Source organism: Lasioglossum baleicum, unplaced genomic scaffold (genome assembly GCF_051020765.1).
Source record: "Lasioglossum baleicum unplaced genomic scaffold, iyLasBale1 scaffold0023, whole genome shotgun sequence".
Taxonomy (NCBI): Eukaryota; Metazoa; Arthropoda; class Insecta; order Hymenoptera; family Halictidae; genus Lasioglossum; species Lasioglossum baleicum.
Genome location: NW_027469083.1, coordinates 2,771,310 through 2,796,390, shown reverse-complemented (window position 1 = coordinate 2,796,390; position 25,081 = coordinate 2,771,310). Strand labels below are relative to the sequence as shown.

At 42.5% G+C, this 25,081-nt stretch overlaps 2 protein-coding genes across 2 annotated transcripts; both read left to right on the top strand.

The window, feature by feature from the left end:
• The first annotated feature begins 187 nt into the window (after positions 1–187).
• LOC143219338 (uncharacterized) lies at positions 188–4,559 on the top strand. Its single transcript, XM_076445342.1, has 6 exons — positions 188–230; positions 319–362; positions 463–716; positions 822–1,898; positions 1,958–3,601; positions 3,884–4,559. Exons 1-6 carry the CDS (start codon positions 188–190, stop codon positions 4,557–4,559), a joined length of 3,738 nt encoding a protein of 1,245 aa, XP_076301457.1.
• An 11,885-nt stretch (positions 4,560–16,444) lies between these two features.
• LOC143219337 (uncharacterized) lies at positions 16,445–17,689 on the top strand. The gene has a single exon (XM_076445341.1). It carries the CDS (start codon positions 16,445–16,447, stop codon positions 17,687–17,689), a length of 1,245 nt encoding a protein of 414 aa, XP_076301456.1.
• The last annotated feature ends 7,392 nt before the right edge of the window (positions 17,690–25,081 follow it).

Below are 25,081 nucleotides of genomic sequence, written 5' to 3'. Positions count from 1 at the left end.
GTAAAGAATGATGCGGTTCGCTAACGTGCCATCGTTGCAGGCGTTCGCTGCGACGAAGTTATTTGAATTCGGCATTCATACCGTTTTGCATCAGAATATTCTTGAACAATATTTTCGCGTTCTTTCGTGCAAGATTTACTGTGTTTTTCGTGAAAGATCGGTCATTGTCCCGTACGTGGCGGTTTCCATGTTTAGTCCGTTGGACTTGTTGAACGAAGTGCAGAAGGGGCGTATTGATATTTTAAACGTGTTTGTGTTTTTAAAACCTGAAGGACAGTTGGTGAGACATTTGAATATTGTGGTGCTTCGATACCGTAGAACCGATTATGTTCGTGTGGGGGAATGTCACCGTCGAGAATACGGTTTATCGGATTTGATTCCGCCATTTTTACCGTTGAAAAGACGTATACTTCATTTACGTATTTGATTCAACCTTTTTTTTTTTTTTTTTTTTTTTAAAAGAGAGAGATGCCTGTCCCAACGTTAAAAAGTTTGGCTTGGGTTCGCGTTATAAATTTGTATTTGGACGATAGTTTTCCCATTGAGCAGAAAACGTTGATAGTACGTTTAATGCGAAACGATGCAACGAGTCGCGTATGTTTCTTTTATACGAAAAGATTTAGTCAAGTCGTGGCGCGATGGCCCGCGATCGATTCGCCAGCAACGATACTGGATATCATCGAGACGGGCGAACGCCGCATCGTTGGATGCGAAGTGTAATTACGTTTTTGAGAACAGGAAATTTAACGGATGACATTAAATTGAAGTTGAAAAAATATTTTGTGCAACAAGATGATTCAAACGTTGAAAAAAATGTTAAGGTGTTTGACACGCATGTCGATGATGGTTAGAACTGTCGATGAGTATCGCGAATGGTCTCGCTCATACATCGAGTCTCTACAGTGCTGTATCAATTATCTAACATGTATGAAGGATGAATTGACGATGGGCGCGAGATTTAGTTTAGCATCGATCATGTGTCGCATGAAAAGTTTGAACGTTTCGTTGAGCTATAATATTTCACGGGTCGGTGGAGGTTTACGTGGTGTTGGTGCGAGAGCCTCGACGCTTCGTTGGGAGACTGTCGAGTCGGCGTTTAGCAATCGCATATCGACCGGTATCGTTATTAACATCGAACATATCGATCCGCGCAAATTTTTACAACACGCGAAACGGATGATTACGGGACGTGTCACGGAATTTTTGAACGCTCATTCGTTGTTGAAAGTGAACGTTAGGTTGGAGGCGGAATTTGTGCTGCGCGACGAGGTTTCGGTGAAAAGTTTCGGTACGCGAAACGTTGTGCTGTTTCGAACCAGTAATCTACGCCGATGGTACCTGAAGGACGTTGTGCCGCCGATTTTAGCATCGATGGAAGAGTTTCAAGAACGAGACAGCGGGTGGGCGTTATCGAAGATACTGCATCTGATAGTGAGCTGCAACAAATACCAGCCATTACAGGCCGGTTGCTGCGTTATCGTGCCTCGAAATATACAGTTGAAGAGAGCGATCGTGAACGTGATCAGCAACGATGAAGCATGCTTTTTTTGGGCGATAGTGGCGGGTCTCTATCCGGTAGAAAAAAATACATCACGTTTATCATCGTATCCTCGCTACCAGACGGTGCTTCGAACCGAAGGTTATACACTACCGATGCCGTTCAAAGACATTCGGAAATTCGAAAGAGAGAACGACATTTCCGTGAATGTGTTCGAATGGGTGGACAAGAGGTGTGTAACGCTTCATCTGACCGAGAAGAAACGGATGAGGCACGTCAACTTGTTGTTTCTACAGAATGAGGCGAAAACGCGCGGTCATTACGTGTGTATACGAAATTTGCCACGATTGGTTTCGTCGCAGCTTAGCAAGCATAAGTGTATGAAGTATATTTGCGATCGGTAAGATTGTTTTTTTAATTCTTGAAAGCAAAGAGAGAGAAATGTTTTTTTTCTTTCAGATGTTTACAATATTTCTACACGCTGGAGAAATTAAACGTTCATACGATCGATTGTGAACGGATGAACGATTGCGCTCTGTCACTTCCAGTATCGGAAGAAGATAAGTGGTTGCAGTTTAAGAACTATGTGCACAAAGAACAGGCGCCGTTCGTTATCTACGCCGATTTGGAATGTCTGTTGGAGAAGCAGGAAGGACAAGGTCGTGGAGCACGCTCGCTGTATCAGCATCACCACGCGTTTAGCATAGGTTATTACATGCATTGCCGCTACGACTCTTCTTTGTGCGAGTATCGAGCTTGTCGCAAGGAAGAGGGATGTGCCGCGTGGTTCGCTGCAAAGTTGCATGATATAAGCAATAAATTACAGCCGATATTCGACAAAACGGTACCTATGGACGAACTAACTGAAAGACAGGAGTTAAATTTTCAGACGGCTACGCATTGTCATGTGTGCGAGCAGCCGTTCAGCAGTTCCGACACAAAAGTACACGATCATTGTCATTTTACGGGAGCGTATCGCGGTCCGGCGCATATCGCGTGTAATTTAGGTTATCAATCTTCGTACGTGATACCGGTGGTCTTTCACAATTTGTCCGGCTACGATGCGCATTTCATTATTAAAGAATTAGCAAACACGTTCGAGGGTAAGATAGCTGTGTTGCCGTTGACAAAAGAGCGGTACATCTCGTTCACGAAAGTTGTTGCGAATAAAGATGAAAAGAGAAATTATGCAAAGTTGTTGAAGTTTCGATTTATCGATTCCTTCAAGTTCTTGAATTCGAGTTTGGACAAGTTATCATCGTATCTGGGCAAAAACAAATTACGCGTTGTACGAAATCAATTTGATCATCTCAACGTCGACGATTTCAATCTCTTGACTAGAAAAGGCGTCTTTCCGTACGACTATCTGGCGTCGTACGACAAATTAAACGACACGTGTTTGCCGTCGCGCGAGGCATTTTACAATCAGCTTTGCGACAGGGGGATATCGGACGCCGATTACGTTCACGCGAGCACGGTTTGGTCGCGTTTCGCTATAAAAACGTTGGGACAGTACAGCGATTTGTATTTGAAATTGGATGTGTTGTTATTGGCTGATGTTTTCGAAAATTTCCGCGACGACTGTCTCGAGAACTATAAACTCGATCCGGCGCATTATTACACGCTTCCCGGTTTCGCGTGGGACGTGATGCTGAAAATGACTAAGATCGAATTGGAGTTGTTCACGGACGTGGACATGCTTTTATTCGTGGAGCGAGGAATACGCGGCGGATTGAGCCAATGTTCTCAGAGATATGCGTGTGCAAACAACAAGTATTTACCAAAATATGACTCCAGCAAACCGTCAACCTATCTAATGTATTTCGACGTTAACAATTTATACGGTTGGGCTATGTCGCAACCTCTACCGTACAGAGACTTTCGATGGGTGGAGGACATAGAGAATTTCAACGTTGAATCCGTTCCAATCGACAGCCCTGTAGGATACATTTTGGAGGTTGATTTAGAGTATCCTAGTGAAATTCACGATGCTCACGCGGATCTACCGTTCTGTCCGAGTCACGACACGGCGGCCGACTCGAGCCGGCAGAGAAAGTTGATGGCAACGCTTCGCGATAAGGAGCGATACGTTCTGCACTATCGGTATTTACAGCAAAGTTTAAAGCATAACCTAAAATTGAAGAAAATTTATCGAATTCTAGAGTTTCAACAATCGCGATGGTTGCACGGCTATATCGATTTGAACACGAAATTACGCGCCGAGGCGACTAACGATTTTTCTAAAAATTTGTTTAAATTAATGAACAACGCTGTGTTTGGAAAAACAATGGAGAACGTTCGAAATCACGTGAACGTGAAATTGCTTTCCCGATGGGACGGTCGATACGGTGTCGAGCAATTGATAGCCAGACCAAATTTTCACAGTTGTACCGTGTTTTCGGAGGATTTCGTCGCGATACAGCTAAACAAGCTGTTACTCAAATTCCACAAACCCATCTACATAGGCATGTCCGTATTGGATATATCAAAAACTCATTTGTACAGCTTTCATTACGAGTACATGTATCCCAATTTCCAACAAAATTGCAAGATTTTGTACACGGACACGGACAGTCTGATATACGAGATCGCTTGCGACGATGTGTATGAGACGATGAAACGTGATATCCATCGATACGATACAAGTAATTATGTCGAGAACAACGCGTACGGCGTTCCGATCGCGAACAAAAAGATGCTGGGATTAATGAAGGATGAGAACGGGGGCAAAATTATGACTGAGTTCGTGGGGCTTCGCGCGAAAATGTATGCTACTCGCGTGCGCGACGACGATGATACCTGCCGCGAAACGAAAAAAATCAAAGGCATTAGGACAAACGCCACAGCCAGAGATATAAGTTTTGAAGACTATGTCGAGTGTCTTCATAATCATACGGAAAAGAGCATTAACAATAAACGTATAATGTCGGTACAGCATCGAGTGTATTCCATAGCTGAAATGAAATTAGCGTTAAGTCCGTACGACGATAAACGGTATATCTGTGATAATTTGGTCACTACACTTCCTTGGGGACATTACAATATCGTTTCATTGCCATAAAAGGAAGTGTTGGGATGGAGATTGAAAAAAACTTTGTTGACCGCTATCTGTAGCAAGGAAGTGGTATGTAGATTAATGGTTCTATAAAACAATGCAATCCGAGCGTCAGGCCGAATACTCGAGCAACCGCCACGAAAACGTTAACATCGTGAGAGAGTGAGACGGTGAAAAGTGTGGGTTTGAACGATGTTCAACCGTCGTCAGCTCGACAACTGTCAAAAAATTGACGAGTCTGTGAAAAGCCAAGATGATATGTAAGTAGAAAAAAGATATATAAAAAAAAAAATGTGAAAGAAATTTAGAAAGATGTCTGAAAAATTAATCTGCTGTAGATATTCTCAACCAGAACCGATCGATTTGTCAACTAGTTCCCAATCACGTTCCGTACGGATTTTGTGTAGAAGATATTCCATAGCTGGGAATTATTTCAAATATTTGGAACTTGGCATACGGATCGGAGAGGACATTTATGCGGAGCTGGCTATCGGTGATAGCCGTGGAAATGAACTTCTATTTTCAATTAAAACATGGAGAGAGTTGCTGCGCGCGAAACCGATTATTCAAAGCAATATGGAGCGCATAAAACTTGGTGATAATTTGACCTTGGAAATGGTTAATCTGAATGGACGGGAGCTAATTAAAATAGCGAACTCAACCATAAATATATATATTACTGAGAAAACTATGTGTAACATATACAATTTAGAATTTTGTATAGATAGTATGTATATAGGATTAGTAGACAACGTTCCGGACGTTGCTGCAAAATTTGCCGATTTCGTTGTTATTTCAAAAAATGTTAGAGTAAAAAATTTTATCAAAACAATTGTCGAGAGCCGGTCTTTCGATCAAAACTCGCTAATAGATTGTGAACTGGTGACTTTGGGCGCCGAGGTTATAGCGCTAGAAGCGTCTAAGCGATGTTAATTTCGCGAGATTTTTTTTAAAAAATGAAAAATGTAAAACTGATTCAACATCATGTCGTCCAGGTTAACAGTCTCGTTCTTTATCATACTTTTGCATCATCTGTTACTGGTCTGAGTTTAATCACGTGATCACCACCTTACTTGATATGCACAGACTAGGATTTTTGAAGGAATTGCTCTTAAGATTCGAGAACTGACCTCTAGATGACAGAATTTTAATTCTGTGATCACTGCATGAAATTGCTCTTAAGATTCGAGATCTGACCTGTTCATGGTAGAATTTTAATTATGTTATGACTGCATTATTTTGTCATCAAAACAATTCTCTGATCACATAATTAAAATTCTGCTATCTAGAGGTCAGTTCTCGAGTCTTAAGAGCAATTCCATGCAGTGATCACATAATTAAAATTCTGTCATGAACAGGTCAGTTCTCGAATCTTATTTTCAATCCTTTCAATATCCCGCTCTGTGCATATCAATTAACGTTGTGATCACGTGATTAAACTTGAGTCATGAAACAGATGATGTATGGTAAGATAGAGAGAGAGAGAGACTGTTATCCTGGACGTGATGTTTTGATTTTACATTATTTTATTCAAAATAAGAGTGTTACTGAAGTACATTATTTTAAAAATTTGTAATGCATATGTATACTGAAGATTAGGCACACATGTAAAACTGATCGAACACAATCTTCTCCGGGAACATTACCTTACACCACTCTCTCACTATAGATTATCTGTTTTTGTCAGGAGTTTAATCACGTGAGCGCCGCTTGATTTGATATCCAGAGACTGAGGAATTGTTGGTCGGATTCGAGAACCAATCTTTGAGTGCTAACTCCACCTTATTTGATATCCTCAATCAGTTTTATATCATTTAATAGAATAAATGTATAAGAGTGTTACTGAAGAAGAAGAATGTTGAAAAATGTAAGAGTGTTACTGAAGAATACGTTAAAATAAAAAAAATTTATTATTGTATAAGAATTTCCTCTCTCTCTCTCTTTCAGGTCAGGGAAAAAAATTGAAGAATACGTTTTACACATTATTTATTAATAAAAATTACATGAAAAGATCTTTTATAAAAAAGTAGAAATCATATTTGAAGTTTTAAACTATAGCAGTTTTAGATATCCACGAATTATGCGACGCGTCCAACCCTAACCATTTTACATATATTTTATTTCCTTTCCTGCGCAATATTTTTTCAATTAAATATACGTCGGGGTATTTAGCCGCGTGTATCTCGTGTTCATAAAATCCGCCGGCGATAGGATTGTCCTTTGAATCGATCAAGAGGTACGTGACAGGATTCGTTCGTTTCACCGTGATGATCTTAAATATTTCCGTCGACCAGTTCGGCGTGTATCCTTTGTCGAACAGAGTTTTGAATTTGCTGACGCGCACGCGATCGCCCACCTTGAATTTGGCGGGACCGGCAATCTTCACGTTGCTGTACACGGTGGACAGAAGATGCTCAGCATTTTTACGGTTCACATCCGCGGGGCGCATACGGGTGGTACGGTGTTTTCGATTATTGTAGTCCTCGATCAGCGTGGGAAGCGCATCGATCCAACGATATTTTCCGCTCAACGAGAAATATTTCCACATGCTGTTCTTCAACGTGCGGTTGAAACGTTCTACGACGGAAGCTTTCATAGCGCTGAAGGTCGAGTAATGACGGATGTTGTGGTTTCTCAGATATTCTTGGAACTGTGCGTTGTAGAATTCCTTGCCCATGTCGGTCTGCAAGTTGTTCGGAGCTCTGCCATCCTTCTTCAACGCGGACGCGAAAGCTTTACACACATCGCTCGCATTTTTACTCTTCAAAGGAACCGCCCACGCGTATTTGCTAAACACATCGATTATCGTAAGAATGTATCGATGTCCCCGATTATCTCGCGCATATTGCTGAACTTCGACGATATCAGCTTGCCAAAGATCATCGAATCCTCGCACGATCACCCGTCTACGCGGGAAGAAACGTCTCGCCGGGGCGTGCAGCTCTTCTACCAATTTCACTTTTTCTTTACTCATCGCCGATTAGTCTCTTTTCAATCGATTCTTTCCAGTCCTCGAAGCGTCGATGCACTCGACTATCTAGCTCGTCGAAAGCTGCGCGTATCATTTCTTGTTGCTGCTCCTCGATACGTCGCATTTGCACATATATTTCTTCGAATTTCTCGTTTAAACTTTTCTTGAAATCTTCAAATTTCCCAGTTATATTTCCCTCTCCCGTCAGCTCGGCCAATCTCTTGTGCATGCTCTCTCTATGCATTTCAAATCTCTTATCCAATTCCTGACCGGTTTCATAACCGCCAGTTGCGAATTTTTGTTGCATATCCGCCACATTGTTTTCAAGAAGCATCAACTTTCCCTGGCTCAACTTGTCCGCGTTCACCGTGTCCTTCACATCACTGATTTTACCAAGCAGCGTATTCTTCAAGTTTAATAGTCTTCTTTCCAACTTGTTGTCGATTTTATGTTCCACGGCTGAAAGTCTATCGCTGAGTTTATCGGAAAATTTCGCAACAGCGTCCAATTTTTCATGATCCACCCTCTGCTCGTACTTCAATACTTCGATCAACCTGTCCTCGAGCTCGATAAATTTTTCACGGAGAATTCCACCATAATTATGCTCTATCTTCGTTTCAAACTCCGACAGCTTTTCTTGATTCTGTTGCATGCATTCCTCAATGTCTTTCAGTTTCGCCACCATCGATTTATCGGCGAGCTCGTTGTCCGTTACGATTTCATGGATGTGCTCGATCTTGTCTCGCGTGTCGTGAATATCCTCGGCGCTCTTATTAAATTCGTCTGCAAACACTTTTCTCAACAAATCGATCGTCTTATCGACGTAGAGTTTCGTTGCCGAATCGTTCTCGTCGGTTGGTGTCCCCAAATTTTTAATACGTTGAGATTTCGCATCGAAAAATTCGTTGTTGCTAGCCATCGCTTTGCTGCTGGCGACAAGATCATCCACGTAGCCTTTCGTTGCCGCGTCAGTCTTCTTAGCGGGGGCTTTCACATTTTGGATAGATAGAAACTCCGCATCGAAGTACGCGTCTTTTTTATCCGTCATGATCACAGCGTGTTTACGTATCGAGCTTAAAAGATCCAACAACAATCTATTGAACGGGATGGGATTGTTCGCTTCCTTGCAATCGAAATTCCGTTCTTCCTTGCCGATATTCGACGTAACGTCCCGAATAACTTTTCTTATAAGTTCGTAGGATGATTTGTTAATGCTCATCGTGATGAGATAGAGAGAGAGAGAGAGTACGACGTTTCCTTCTTGAATTGCCACCACGCAATGACATGATTCTCACTCTCTCTCTCTCGCTCCTTCTAGGGAGGTGGTGGTGGGGAGATGCCATTGTTATATTTTAGAACTTTCTTAGAAATCTTGAAATGAGACCTGGGAGGGGGAACCTCTGATCTAGACTTACCACACAGTACTTGTTCTCGCTACCTAGATATGGAATCGAGCTCTCACTGCTTTGTCCAGTTTCTTCGTGATTTCTGACCTAAACGTTTCGTTAGAGGTTTTCAGGTCTTTGTCCAGTTTCTTCGTGATCTCGGACCTCAATGTTTCTTCCGATGTTTTCAGGTCTTTGCCCAGTTTCTGCACGATCTGGGACCTCAACGTTTCGTTAGATGTTTTCAGGTCTTTGCTCAGTTTCTCCACGATTTCGGACCTTAACGTTTTTAGTTGTTTGTTCAGTTTCTCCATGATCTCGGACTTCAACGTTCCTTCGGATGTTTTCAGTTTTTTGTCCAGTCTCATCACATTGTCCAACACGTATATTTCCACCTTTGATTTAACATATTCGTCACCGCGTTTTACAATGTCATCGACGTACGATTTGGTCGTCGCGTGATCGTTTGCGGTGGGATACGCCACACGCTCGATCCCAGCTCCATTCGCATCGTACAAATTAGCGTTGTTCAAACATATTGCGTTATCGTGTACATATTTTTGTAACGAATAGAAAGGAACATCCAACTTTCGCTTGTTCGTTTCACGAAACGATGTACCAAATTTGTTGACATACATTTTTTTAGACTTCTTCGACCGCCTGATATGCTGTTTCCTGCGAAATACCTTATCTCTTGCTACCTTGTGGTTTTCCTACCGTCACCAACTCGTACAACTGCTTTTCGATCCGTAGTATTTGTTGATATATCTCGTCCAGTTTCGTCTCCAGATGATGAAATCTCAGGTTCCAGTTTTCACCGTCGTCTTCTCCTCCCGAGGATATCGTTTGATTCGTTTCGCAGCAATTCAAACGAACGCGCATTTTATCCAGCCGCAACAATGCCACAATTTTATCGACTGACATGTCGTCAACTCGTAAACTTTAATTTATAATTAAACCAGCCTCGCGAAGTTCCTCGATTATCGACATTATTTCGTTGTTATGCCCCGAATGGCCAGCGTTCCTCGAAGCCGTCAACAATCTCAGACGATCGACGAGTTCGTTCGGATCGTCCCAATGCACGTAATCGATTGGATGGTCGGTCACGCGCATAAAAGTTGGAAGCTGAATACCCCTTCCACTTGGCGACGAAAACAACGGTTTTATAATTTTTCTATACTTGAAACCTTTGTTTCCCATTATCTGATTCCCGCGTCGATGCGCTTGTGTAATAACGAGAATTCTTTTGTACGCGTTCTTATCATCCTCGGTGCACGCCTGCTCGTCGGGTACTTTATTGAATATCAATTCGTAAAGACCGCGAGTCCCTCTGTACCGTAGCCCTCTAATGATGATATCATCGTTGTTGGCCACCTCAAACGTTGAATTTCCCAGCATCAGCTTATCGTCCTGCAGATATACTCCGTACACGTTGTCGGAATTTTTCGTTGGGCCGGTAAAAAATTTTTGTAAATATTCGCGCGCCAAAGGTCCGAAATTCTCGGATAGCTGTTGATTTTCCTCGTGATGAATTTCAGGATTTTCAAAAATATTACGCATAGAAGATTCCAAAGATGGAGTGCGCGGTGATTGGAAGGTATCCTCCTCCTCCTGTCGCGGTACCATCATCGGCTCGTCGTCATCGTCGTCGTCGTCGTCGTCGTCAACATATACAGGGTGTCCCAAATGTGGTGTACTTAATTGAAATGGGAGGTTCCTGAGACCATTCTAAGAGACATTTTCCTTTGCACCAATGTCAACTGCGGCTTTGTTTAGGAGTTATTAACGAAAAACACGGACCAATCAGAGCGCGCCCTAGACGCGCGATGGCACGTTCGGCCCGGCGCGCCGGGAGACGAGCGCGGTGTAACGCCGCGATGCTGTAACGAACAAGAGTTTCTCGAGATTATGTGAATCTTCCCCGATTTGGATGAGCTTTGGATATGTTGTCAAGATCATGATTCTGAACAACATTTCCCTTTACAGTTTTTGTCGGCCGGCTTTAGTTTACGCGATAAGTAACTTGTAATTGTAAATCGATCGATGTACTATCTGAACTATCTCCTCTCCGATTTCGATGAGCCTTGGATATGTTGTCAAGACCATGATTCTGAACAACATTACCCTTTACAGTTTTTGTCGGTCGGAAGAACTTTACTTGTCAATTCATATGGGTGGATCTCTTTACCCGACTTACGGCAACTTTACCCGAACGAGGGAAAAAGCAGAAACTGATTGTATTAAAACCTCACTTATTCAGCCGTAAATCCATTTGCTGCTTCGAAATGTGTGTCACTGGGTCACTCGGTGACGAACTGCACAGATGTCTTCAGGTATACAACAGTACCGAAAGCTAAGGGACGTACGGCCAGGTCGACGAACTGCACAGCCGGTGGTAAAAGGCCTAAGGGATGCGCGGTCAAGTCGACGATCCAGAATTTCACTTTCACTTTCGAATCGATAAATAATTCGTATGTTTATTTCACACAGATGCCTTGAAATTTTTCCACACTCACAATCACTGTTCACATTTGTCAACACATAGTTATGCACTAATAGTAATTGCCATATCCCTTGTACTGCTGCACAAATCACAACAATCAGGTAATGCAATCACTAGACTGCGGATTTCATGCATTTGCAGCAAACATGAGTAGGTGCATTTTAAGACAGTAGAGAGATTAAAATAATTTCAAAACACCATAGTATTATTTTCAACTTCTTAAAATGATCACAGTGAGAATCAAATATCTGTCTGGCTCCTGTCCCTTGTAATAGCGGCAGCCAACATTAATGTTGCATAAAGATCCGTAGTCTAGTGATTAGTTTAAATATTACTATCAAAAACACAGCTAATAGCAACCGTTAGCTTTGAATTGACAAGTCTTTGGAGATGTTCTCTCTATCGCGGCTCGAACGACACTGATTTTCCGCAAGATTTTTCTAAAGAATTTAGGAAGGGCATTTAGAGTGTCGAAATTCGGAATGTGCACGCTGTAGCACGAGAACGACGGGACGGTTATACGAAAAACAGAATGCGAGAAGGACCGCTGTAAGCTTTGTGGCAAACACATGTTTAGTTTTTCCTGCAGGTTGGTACGCAGAGTCGATGGGTAACTGTTCGAAAACGTCATCCGTCCTTTTACCCAGCAAGGGGTAAAAATGTCAGGTCAGCGTAGCATCCCTATTGTCCTATACCTTCCTTAAGAAACTTTCTAAAAGAAGGACAGACGACGTTTTCGAACGGTTACCCATCGACTCTGCGTACCAATCTACAGGAGAAACTAAACATGTGATTGCCAGCGGTCCTTCTCGTATCCTGTTTTTCGTCCAACCGTCCCGTCGTTCTCGTGCTACAGCGTGCATTTCGAATTTCGACACTCTAAATGCCCTCCCTAAATTCTTTAGAAAAATCTTGCGGAAAATCAGTGTCGTTCGAGCCGCGGTAGAGAGAACATCTCCAAAGACTTGTCAATTCAAAGCTAACGGTTGCTATTAGCTGTGTTTTTGATAGTAATATTTAAACTAATCACTAGACTACGGATCTTTATGCAACATTAATGTTGGCTGCCGCTATTACAAGGGACAGGAGCCAGACAGATATTTGATTCTCACTGTGATCATTTTAAGAAGTTGAAAATAATACTATGGTGTTTTGAAATTATTTTAATCTCTCTACTGTATTAAAATGCAACTACTCATGTTTGCTACAAATACATGAAATCCGCGGTCTAGTGATTGCATTACCTGATTGTTGTGATTTGTGCAGCAGTACAAGGGATATGGCAATTATTATTAGTGCATAACTATGTTTTGACAAATTTGAACAATGACTGTGAGTGTGGAGAAATTTCAAGACACACATTTCGAAGCAGCAAATGGATTTACGGCTGAATACGTGAGTTTTTAATACAATCAGTTTCTGTGCTTCTTCTCTTTTTTTACGATAATCTCGTAAACTAAAGCCAACCGCCAAATAGTCTAAAGAGAAATGTTATTCAGAATAATGGTCTTGACCACATATCCAAAGCTCATTGAAATCGGATAGGAGCTAGTAGTACATCGATCCCATGGATTTACAAGTAAAGTTTCTCGCGATAATCTCGTAAACTAAAGCCGATCGCCAAAAAGTCTAAAGAGAAATGTTGTTCAGAATAATGATCTTGACCACATATCCAAAGCTCATTGAAATCGGAGAGCATTCACATAATCGAGAAACTCTTGTTCGTTGCGATGTCACGGCGTACCACCGACACTCGCTTGTCGGTGCGGTGTGGCGCGGCCGCCCAGGGCGCGCTCTGATTGGTCCGTGTTTTTCGTTAATAACTCCTAAACAAAGCCGCAGTTGACATTGGTGCAAAGGAAAATGTCTCTTAAAATGGTCTCAGGAACCTCCCATTTCAATTAAGTACACCACATTTGGGACACCCTGTATATTTCTCGAACTGACTTTGTCATTCTTTTTCTTCTTTATTCTTCTTCTTTTTTTCATAATGGACGACGGCGTTCCCTTAATATCCGAGAATCTTCTTTTTTTTCGCAATGGAGACTCCTTAATGTCGTCGAACACGTTGTCGTCGTCGCTCGGTTCGGCGGTAGCTGTATTTTTAACTAACTGTTTCAACGGTTCGACGATCGGTTGTAAATTTGCTTGCAAATTCTCCTGGGTAGCCATTTTCCCAACTTTCAACGCTAAATACTTTTTCCGTATGGTATCGCTGGTCTTCGCTATTTCGTTCGCGATCGAAGCTCGCAGCTTCTTCTCCTTCGACGGCATATCGGAACTCCTCTTCTTCTCCTTCGACGACATATCGGAGCTCCTCTTCTTCGATGACATATCGGAGATGTGACTCCAACGGCTCTTATCGAGCAAATGTGTCCGTTACAGTACGACAAACTCGTTAAATCCGCGTCTGTAACGACCTCGACTGACAGGACTGTCTTTATCGATTACGAGAAATCCATACCTCTTTCGCCAACAATTCATGCATAACGCGCTAAACGTTTCGAACGGCATATCGGTATTTACATGATCCTGATGAACGTGTCGCAGGTTCATGGCATCTTGTTTAAACAGAATCAGCAGATTAGCATTGTCGCGAATTAAATGTTTAGGTATTCTCGCATACGACTGTCCCAGGTAAAAGCAATCGACGTGCGAATGTCTACCCATCGCGAAATATTCTCGCATGATATCTTGCTCATCGCACGCCACATCGTCGAAGATGAATATCGAATCGGGCCGTGCTTCTGCGGGAGGGATTACGTCAACGTTGTCAGCAAACGCGAAGTAGCCCACATCCTTCCCCACGGATGAGAACAGTCTGCTCAAGTATTGGTATTTTGGCTGGCGCAACGATTTCGAGTACACGTATACATTGGCGAATCGTAATCCGTTCGCGCTCTCCAACAGGCTAATCATAACGTTCGTTTTACCACATCCTGACGGACCGCTTATCACACATCGTACATTACCGGGTAACAATGATCCATGTTTTCGCATCGCCTCGGAGTGATCGTCGAACGCGCGACGCGTCGGAACACGAATATCCAAAGATTGCTTTACGAAACGCATGCTTCGATTGATTCGATGGGTGGTGGGTAGTATTTATACGAGAGCTCGAACATTGTTGGTATCAGTCCCCCTCCGACCCCCGTGAAAAAAGGATTCGTGTTCTTTTTTTTTAAAAACAGTTTATGCCGCGCCTCGGTAAGGGGCTTTTAAACAGAGCTGTAAACGCGTTACCGTTCGAATTGCATATACCTAGTTATCAATTCTGCGGTCCTGGTACGAAACTGCGTGCACGATTAGCCCGTGGGGACCGTGGAATAAATCCGTTGGACGCTGCCTGTCGCGAGCACGACATAGCGTATTCGCTGCACAAGGATCTGGGTGATCGTCACGTGGCCGACAATATTTTGGCGGATCGAGCGCTACAGCGCATAAAGTCCGGAGACGCTTCGTTCGGAGAGAAGGTGTCTGCGGCTGCTGTGTTGGCAGCCATGAAAGCTAAAACGAAATTAGGCATGGGCCTAAAGAAACGCGAGAAAAGTCGAAAAAAAAACGAATTCTCCCAATCGCCAAACGCGGTGGTTTTCTACCGCTGCTGTTGCCCGCTTTGTCAGCTATCGGAGCATTGACGGGCGGCGCCGCGGGAGTAGTAAAAGCTATAAACGCCGCGAAAGCCGCGAAGAAACAATTGCAAGAAGCCGAGCGACACAATCGCACCATGGAGGGTCGCGGGTTACGTCTCGCGCCGTATACGCGTGGAGAAGGCTTGAGGAAGGTTAAGAGAAAAAAAAAAAAAGAAAGACAACACGACGACGGACGTCGAATTGACGACAGCGTGTGAAAGATTACCACATTTTCGCGGGGTTTTTATGCGTGACAATTTGCCGGAACGCGCATGGGTAAACGAGCGAGGTATCGTCAATCTAGATAATAGTCGCGGACCCGGAACGCACTGGGTTGCATACATAAAACACGGCTCGCGTGTCAAATACTTCGATAGTTTTGGGAATCTTCGCCCGCCGGTCGAGTTGATTCGCTACTTTGGCGCGAACGCGACAATCTCGTATAATCACAGACGTTTTCAAAACTACGACGAAAGCGTGTGCGGACAACTGTGTGTGAAATTTCTCCGCGAGTCGTAAAGATGCAAAGGTCATTCACGTTCACGTTGTCGGGAAGAAGCAGCATTCTGTCGTCTCAGCACTTTCCACCTATAAATCTGGACAACGACGAATACGAGCTGGGATTGCTCGATTTGCAAACTTATTACACGATACCGAACATCAGCGCTAGCATCGGTAACAATCTATTCTACTTCGGCGACAGAGACGAAGAGATCATCATCCCCGACGGCTCGTACGAATTGGAAGCGATAAACGCGTACTTGAGGCATGAAATACGCACGCGATATCCTCTCAAAGATGCCGATAATGAATATCCGCTGGTCCTGCAGGCTAACAACAACACCATGAAAAGCGAAATTATCAGCAAGTTTCGGATAAACTTTGCGAAGCCTCACAGCGTGGGGTCCATTCTGGGATTTTCCGCGAACCGCGTTTTATCGCCGAACACGTGGCACGCATCGAACGCGCCTGTGAATATCATTAACGTGAACATCATTCGAGTAGAATGTAACGTAACCACCGGATCGTACGACAACGGCAAACTCGTTCACACGATACATGAGTTCGCGCCCAAGGTACCGCCGGGGTATAAATTGTCCGAAACGCCCACGCGAGTCATTTACCTTCCAATCGTTGTGCGAGCAATCGATGATTTAACGATTCGCATCGTGGACCAAGCCGGACGTTTGATCGATTTTCGCGGTGAAGAAATCACGGTACGACTACACATGCGACGAAGCAATGTTAATTCATAACAATACGACCTTGAAGAAGAACACATCAATTCATAAGAAACCAAACGAGTGTAAAAAACTGACCGCGAGAAACGCAGAGTATCTGAAATCTTTGGGATTCGTTGTTAAAAACAAGTGAAAGAGGAAAAAAGTGTTTTTTTCACCATGTTCGAGGACATTTTGAGCATCTCCGAAGCGCCGATCTTCGACAATCGAATAACGAAGATCGAGCTGCACACATACAATCCATATGCCAACACAACGTTTGAAAACAACGATGAGATACGCATACCAATTCAACAGCAAGACTTGTACACGCTCCCGTGCAGAAGCTTCCTATACGTCGAGGGAAAACTTAGTTTGCCTGGGAAACTTGAATTACCAGCGGGATCAACAATCGAATCGGCGGCTCTCGATAACAATGCCGTTGCGTTTATGTTCGAGGAAATACGCTACGAATTGAACGGCGTTGAAATCGATCGGTCCAGAAATCCTGGTACTACAACGACTCTGAAGAACTACGTGAGCCTGTCCACGACGAGAAGCAGCGCGTTATCCAACGCGGGCTGGACGCATAACACCGAGGCGCAGAGGAAAACCGCGACAACCACAGCGGCGATAAACTTCAACTTTTGCATACCTATGAGCATGTTATTGGGCTTCTGCGAAGACTACAAACGCGTTGTAATAAACGCCCGCCACGAATTGATTTTAATTCGCTCGCGTACCAACACAAACGCGTTGTACAGTTCTTCCGAAAATGCGAAACCCGTTCTGGATCTATACAAAATTCAATGGCGAATGCCACACGTCACGTTGGATGAAATAAATAAGCTGTCGATGTTACGTATTCTGGGCAACGACAAGCCGATCGATATGAGCTTTCGATCATGGGAACTGTACGAGTATCCTCTGCTCCAGGCGACTACGAAGCACACATGGGCCATAAAAACAGCTCCGCAAATGGAAAAACCGCGATACGTGATATTCGCTTTACAAACCGCGCGAAAGAATAATTTAACGAAAACAGCTACGCATTTCGATCATTGCGCATTAGCCAATATTCGGCTCTACTTGAATTCGGAAACCTATCCGTACGATGATCTAAATGTTGATTTCGAAAAAGACAAATACGCGCTGCTCTACGATATGTATACAAAATTCCAAGAATCATACTATGGAAACGGCGAGGCGCTACTCAACGTCATAGATTTCCTGAAATACGGTCCATTCATCGTTCTCGATTGTTCTCGGCAAAACGAAGCGCTGAAAAATGCCACGATCGACGTGCGAATCGAATTCGAATGTCGAGCCAACATTGCCCCCTCGACAACCGCATACTGCTTGATGATACACGACTGCATCGTGGAGTACAATCCATTGACGAACATTGTGCGAAAAATTATTTAAACTACCGTTAACAATATTTTAATCGAATAAATGTGAAAATGAATCTTTTAATAAATAAACAATGGAAAAACATCTTTTTATTAATCGAATAAACAAAAAATCTCCTCCATATTTATTTTCACACCGATAAGTATAGTGGTGGGGGTATTATATATACTATAGATGACTCTCTCCCACAGTCGTCGTTATTCAGCGAACGTGTGATCTTCGCTCCATTTCACGGTAAGTACAATTTTTATTTTATACAGAAATCAATCATTGGTTAGAAAACATTTTTTATTTAGATGGCTCAAATCACCCAAATCATTGACATGGATGGATTCATTGTCGAGAGAAAATTTTTATGCAAAGAATTAGCCATTATCAATGTTTACGACGGCTCGTTCGAACTCGCTGAATTTCGTTTGGGAATAAACTTTCATCGTTTATCAGATGCTGACAAAAAGTCGACACGGTACGTAAGCAATTTTGTACACGGGATTCCATTTATCGATTTCGGCTATGAAAAATATCAACAGAACGACGTGTTCGATGTTATACGCAATTTTGTGCGCGATCACGCGAATCCCGTCGTAGCGTACAAAGGTGGGTGTTTCGAGAGAGACATCCTTCGAAAATTAGAAATAAACTCGATAAATTTGGAAAATTTAGGATGTCCAAAATACGATGTATTAGTCCACGATCCCATGTACCGAACTGCTCACGTACCGTGTAAACTTCACTGTTGGACAAAACGCTCTTCAAAACCGTACCATTGCTGTCTGCGCGAAGTGCAAACATTTCGAGCATGGCTAAACAATTATATAAAAAAAACGTAACTCACTTCTTTCACCCAGCGTTTTAAAAAAAAAAATGATTGAGATACCGGACCCCACACCTGATTTGCGTCTCGAGCGCGACAGACTCCAAACTTTCCGTTCATGGCGTTATTCACACATCGTCAAACCTGAAGACCTCGCAGCCGCAGGATTTTTCTCCTTGTGCGACGAAGATCTCGTCAAATGCTTCGAATGTGGTATAATGCTGCATCGATGGAAAGATGGCGACGTTCCCATGAATGAGCACCGCATCTGGTCCAGATGCTGCGGATACGTTCACGGGGCGAACTGTGGTAACGTACCGATCGGAGCTAACCCTAGCGCAATAACGCCACAACCGAGAGGGATAGACGTGTGCGGATACCAGGTAAAAAAAATTTTTTTTAAAAGAAAATTAATTAAGAAATGTTTTTATAAATTAAAAAAATATTTATTTAGGAAGACACCCAGAAACCACGTATGCACAGATTTTTGAGAGAAATGCAGCAGCAAACTAGCAGTCCGGACCACTGAAAGAAAAAAACATTATTTTTAATATTTAATCTTGTATTGTAAAAAAATAAATAATACTTGCCACTCAAATAACGTTGCAATTGATATAACGAACTCCCCATCCCACTCCTCCACCTCCTCGCGACAGCGACGCATATTTAATCGCCAACCGCGAATAAACACGCACCGTTCGTAGTTTGTATCAAATGTCTGTAAGATAAACGTACAGTGTAAATTTTGTTTGAAAAATATATTTCACGATAACACAGTGATGAACACACGATACTTACCAGCACGCTCAACAGCTCGTTTAATGACAGATTTTTGTCAACGACCACGAAACGTGGCTCTCGTGGCACCATTATACTCAACATGATTGCAAACTGAAAATGCATTTGACCGTCGCCTCCTTTTAAACACCGGTAGAAACAGCGCGATATAAATGAGGAAGGAAATGCAAAACCATAAGAGAAAAATTATTACAATAGGACCTTTCTCACTGTTTTATGAAACAGCGCGATAATTACGTCTTGCAGCTGCACAAAACAGCGGTTTAGATTTTAAGCATAATTAAAAACGCAAGATTAAATGCTGAAGTAAAACCATAAGAGAGATCGCTACAATAAAACCTCTCTCTGTTTTTTGATAAAACAGAGCTATAATTGCATCGAATCTCTCTCTTACAGTTTTTAACTTGGTAGAAAATAATCAGAGGATACCTCTTCTACAATCATATACTCCTAAGAGAAAAAAAGTCTATACCAATTCTGGACCAGGGTGGTTCCCCTGGCTTTATTATTCTCACAATAGAAATACCTCTTCTACAATCATATGCTCCTAAGAGAAATAAAAGTCTCTCTCTCTTTCCCGTAAAGACATGATATAATCCTCACCGAACATGATAAGGAAATTGCTTCACATAATATTGCAACTAATTAGGTCCGGAAAAGATAAGGAAAACCACAAGGACGATGACCCCATCAATCGATCCTTGCAAGACACAATGTGTTCCCCCACCCAAAAGATTGACCTACATAATATTTACAGAATAATAAAACGCGGAAAAAGATAAGGAAACAAAGACGGCACCGGAAATGATAACGATAAGGAAAACCGCAAGGCGCGTCGGAAATCATAAGGAAATGATAATGATAAGGAAAACCGCAAGAAATCAAGATGGCGCCACGCGTCAGAGCCGAACGCTATTTCACGACAACGGAAATTCACTTCCTGAGTTAGAATCCCCATAGGTACACTACTGATGTCAATCCAAACTATATGAAATATTGAAACCGCACTCTTAAATCTAACCGTTTAACACTATTCCTATCCGCACGCAGCCTAAAACCTAAATCCTTAATTGCTAAATTAACCTATTCTATGCCATTTTTCACTACTTTTTGTCGCTCTACACCGCAAATTTATATGGCGACCTTCGGGGGAGGTTCCTGATCCCGCCTGCACCTTTGACCTTGACCTTGACCTTGAAAATCTGAAAAAGATTTCCAAGACCTTTGGCTTTGTCAGAATTTTCAAAGTCAAAGGCACCTCCACTCTGACCTCGGGATCGAGATCCTAATGCCCTCGCGACTCCAAATACATACAGAACTTTTCTAATTTACGAGAAACGCTATACGCCCTTCGGATGACCTCGGAGGCGCTCCTAGCCTATGAGGCTCAATACCTCTTCCCGAGCTCTTTCAAATGACACCCTACTCGGGGGTGGTAGGAACAAAATACTAAACTTTGCGCCTGTCCTCCACCAGAATTTCCTCTCTTTTTAGTTCAGGACTGAGATTGACTCTGATTCCCTCTAAACTCCCGGTATGACCTAGCGGGTCGGGGGATTTTGTCGGCCTCGGGGCAATCTAAACTGATTTCCCCTCTCCGCGGGGGGGGGGGGGTGTCAGGGAACATCAATATAAAAAAGAAGTTTTTTTCGACGTTTGAGTTTACAAAGTCTGGACTTCTATCTAATGTACCATCTTTATCGCACTAGTGGCTGCTAGCTTCGTTCCGTCTCTGTCCTAACCATAAGATCCGAAATTTGTTCGAAATTGAGGAATTTAGTTTCCCTAAGCGGTGTGGCGGCCCCTTAATTTCCTCCGTTGCTGTTACACAATTTCCGCGCGGTTTTTAGAAATCTAGCGTTGGGCTCAAGCTGATCTCAATCCGGACCGACTTACGAACCACTCGCGGATTGAGGAAAATATTCTTGAGGAGCGTATGAGGGTTAATACAATGTGTCTCTGATATATAAAACTAATCAGCATTACAGCATTTACATTAAGCTACTAGTGGCCAGGGGTTCGCGCCGCTTAAGGATGTATCACACTGCACAAAATAGTGATTGATGTATCTCCTAGAACCGCTCCGTCCGACGGTGGGTTAAACATCATACCTATACCACTCCCTATGTCATTGAAAGAAAACATCTTAAGATGTAAATTTATGTTATCTACATATTTCATAGCGTATTCCAAAATGAAACATTTTCATAAGGTATTCCAAACAGAAACATTTCCCTAGAGTTTGATATACGGCAAACAAATTCAACGATTTATGTCCAGATGCGTGCACTCAACAGCAAGTTAACATAACAATGACAAACATAAATTCATCCGAGCTCGATCCTGATTGGTCGGGTCACCGAACCGGAACAGGCGATCAACCGTAACCAAGGGTATATAAACCCAAAATTTGGAACAGTAGATCATTAGAGATCCTGACGCTGCAGCGGCAACATGGAGTTCTTCAGGTCTTTCCTCCGTGCGCTAGGACTACTGGAACCTGCCAAGTTGGATTTCATTTCTGAACTCCCGCCGGAGATATCCCAGCTGATTCTACGCAAGTTGGAGCCTAAGTCTCTGCTTTGCGCTGCTCAAGTGTCACGGAAATGGTTAAATGTATGTAGGGCGGACAAGATCCTAAGGCAAACCGCTAGGCATCATAAGCAACGTGCAATGCGGATAATGAATGAACGTTTTCGAGGGGAAGCTGTGGATGAGCCGAGAACGATTGTACAGAGGGATCTAATAATTCCTGCACAGGTGAGAAGAGTTGTTCCTTTCGTCAGAACCAAAACTGGAGTGGTTCGAAAAATTCCTCGAAATCCAGTGCAGAGTGTGGCGAGCGTGGGTTCAATAACTTCGAGGCGTAGTAGATGTATTAGAATGTAAGATGTTAGTCAATTTTATCTTGACGTGCTCTTATGAGTGAATTGACTAGTTGTTAGGATAATGTAGTCTAAGTAAGTACATATAATCCATTGTTTGACCACAAGAAAATCTTTTTATAATTTTCCCCTATATGTATAATTGACTGATGTCCAAGTGTGGACAGTATTTTTTAAAAAATCTAACTACTGCTTCCCATAAGCGATGCAGGATATTTTTCGTTGAATATATTAATAATATGTTTATATTTAAGATATAATATCTTTTCGTCATTTTCTAAAGTCCATGACCAATGATTCTTTACCAGATCCTTTAACAGCCTTCAATCGTTAGCCAATAATGTATTACTAAACGTAATGTATTAGTAATGTGTTTGCAAAAGTTCGTACCCTATTTGGGATAAATAACAGTTTTATTAATCAATTATATAGTCTGTAACTCTGTTTTCTATAATTGTCTCCGAACATTTTACAACCTGTGATTTCCTTTTCCGTAGAAGTTGCACGTTTAGTTTCAGACAAGTTCACGAGGTAAATTGAGTATGAGCTTTTGCAATCATCCAATATATGAAATAGTGCATGTTAAATTGAAGTGCTTCAGTTTAACAGAGTGTCTGTGATCAGAAACAGGGATCTTGGAAAAATCCGATCCTATAACATCAAATAATCTTTCATTACAAATGACGTACTACATTGCTGCAATTCGTTGAAATATGTTTAAATAAATCATGAGAGCTTTTGATACTTCTTCTCGAACCTTCTTTTTTCGGCGCCCAATCTAGATCGCCTTTGTTACCAAAATTTTATCGTGACAATCGATTTTTTGCAATATTTCGTAATCATATAACACAAGTGTAACGCGTAACATTTACAGAAAAATTTTTTTTTCGAAATTTCGTATTCATAATCGGCGGGGGTCATTTATTTTGTGTCCATTTAAAGGTTCCGTAAACACAGTTCTTTGGCGCGCGCGAAATTTTATATTCGTAATTGTGGTACCTTTTTTTATAATTAATTTTAATACAAATTAACCTGACCTGGATTTTATTTTTTCCTTACAGATGTCAATCCAAACTATATGAAATATTGAAACCGCACTCTTAAATCTAACCGTTTAACACTATTCCTATCCGCACGCAGCCTAAAACCTAAATCCTTAATTGCTAAATTAACCTATTCTATGCCATTTTTCACTACTTTTTGTCGCTCTACACCGCAAATTTATATGGCGACCTTCGGGGGAGGTTCCTGATCCCGCCTGCACCTTTGACCTTGACCTTGACCTTGAAAATCTGAAAAAGATTTCCAAGACCTTTGGCTTTGTCAGAATTTTCAAAGTCAAAGGCACCTCCACTCTGACCTCGGGATCGAGATCCTAATGCCCTCGCGACTCCAAATACATACAGAACTTTTCTAATTTACGAGAAACGCTATACGCCCTTCGGATGACCTCGGAGGCGCTCCTAGCCTATGAGGCTCAATACCTCTTCCCGAGCTCTTTCAAATGACACCCTACTCGGGGGTGGTAGGAACAAAATACTAAACTTTGCGCCTGTCCTCCACCAGAATTTCCTCTCTTTTTAGTTCAGGACTGAGATTGACTCTGATTCCCTCTAAACTCCCGGTATGACCTAGCGGGTCGGGGGATTTTGTCGGCCTCGGGGCAATCTAAACTAATTTCCCCTCTCCGCGGGGGGGGGGGGGGGGTGTCAGGGAACATCAATATAAAAAAGAAGTTTTTTTCGACGTTTGAGTTTACAAAGTCTGGACTTCTATCTAATGTACCATCTTTATCGCACTAGTGGCTGCTAGCTTCGTTCCGTCTCTGTCCTAACCATAAGATCCGAAATTTGTTCGAAATTGAGGAATTTAGTTTCCCTAAGCGGTGTGGCGGCCCCTTAATTTCCTCCGTTGCTGTTACGCAATTTCCGCGCGGTTTTTAGAAATCTAGCGTTGGGCTCAAGCTGATCTCAATCCGGACCGACTTACGAACCACTCGCGGATTGAGGAAAATATTCTTGAGGAGCGTATGAGGGTTAATACAATGTGTCTCTGATATATAAAACTAATCAGCATTACAGCATTTACATTAAGCTACTAGTGGCCAGGGGTTCGCGCCGCTTAAGGATGTATCACACTGCACAAAATAGTGATTGATGTATCTCCTAGAACCGCTCCGTCCGACGGTGGGTTAAACATCATACCTATACCACTCCCTATGTCATTGAAAGAAAACATCTTAAGATGTAAATTTATGTTATCTACATATTTCATAGCGTATTCCAAAATGAAACATTTTCATAAGGTATTCCAAACAGAAACATTTCCCTAGAGTTTGATATACGGCAAACAAATTCAACGATTTATGTCCAGATGCGTGCACTCAACAGCAAGTTAACATAACAATGACAAACATAAATTCATCCGAGCTCGATCCTGATTGGTCGGGTCACCGAACCGGAACAGGCGATCAACCGTAACCAAGGGTATATAAACCCAAAATTTGGAACAGTAGATCATTAGAGATCCTGACGCTGCAGCGGCAACATGGAGTTCTTCAGGTCTTTCCTCCGTGCGCTAGGACTACTGGAACCTGCCAAGTTGGATTTCATTTCTGAACTCCCGCCGGAGATATCCCAGCTGATTCTACGCAAGTTGGAGCCTAAGTCTCTGCTTTGCGCTGCTCAAGTGTCACGGAAATGGTTAAATGTATGTAGGGCGGACAAGATCCTAAGGCAAACCGCTAGGCATCATAAGCAACGTGCAATGCGGATAATGAATGAACGTTTTCGAGGGGAAGCTGTGGATGAGCCGAGAACGATTGTACAGAGGGATCTAATAATTCCTGCACAGGTGAGAAGAGTTGTTCCTTTCGTCAGAACCAAAACTGGAGTGGTTCGAAAAATT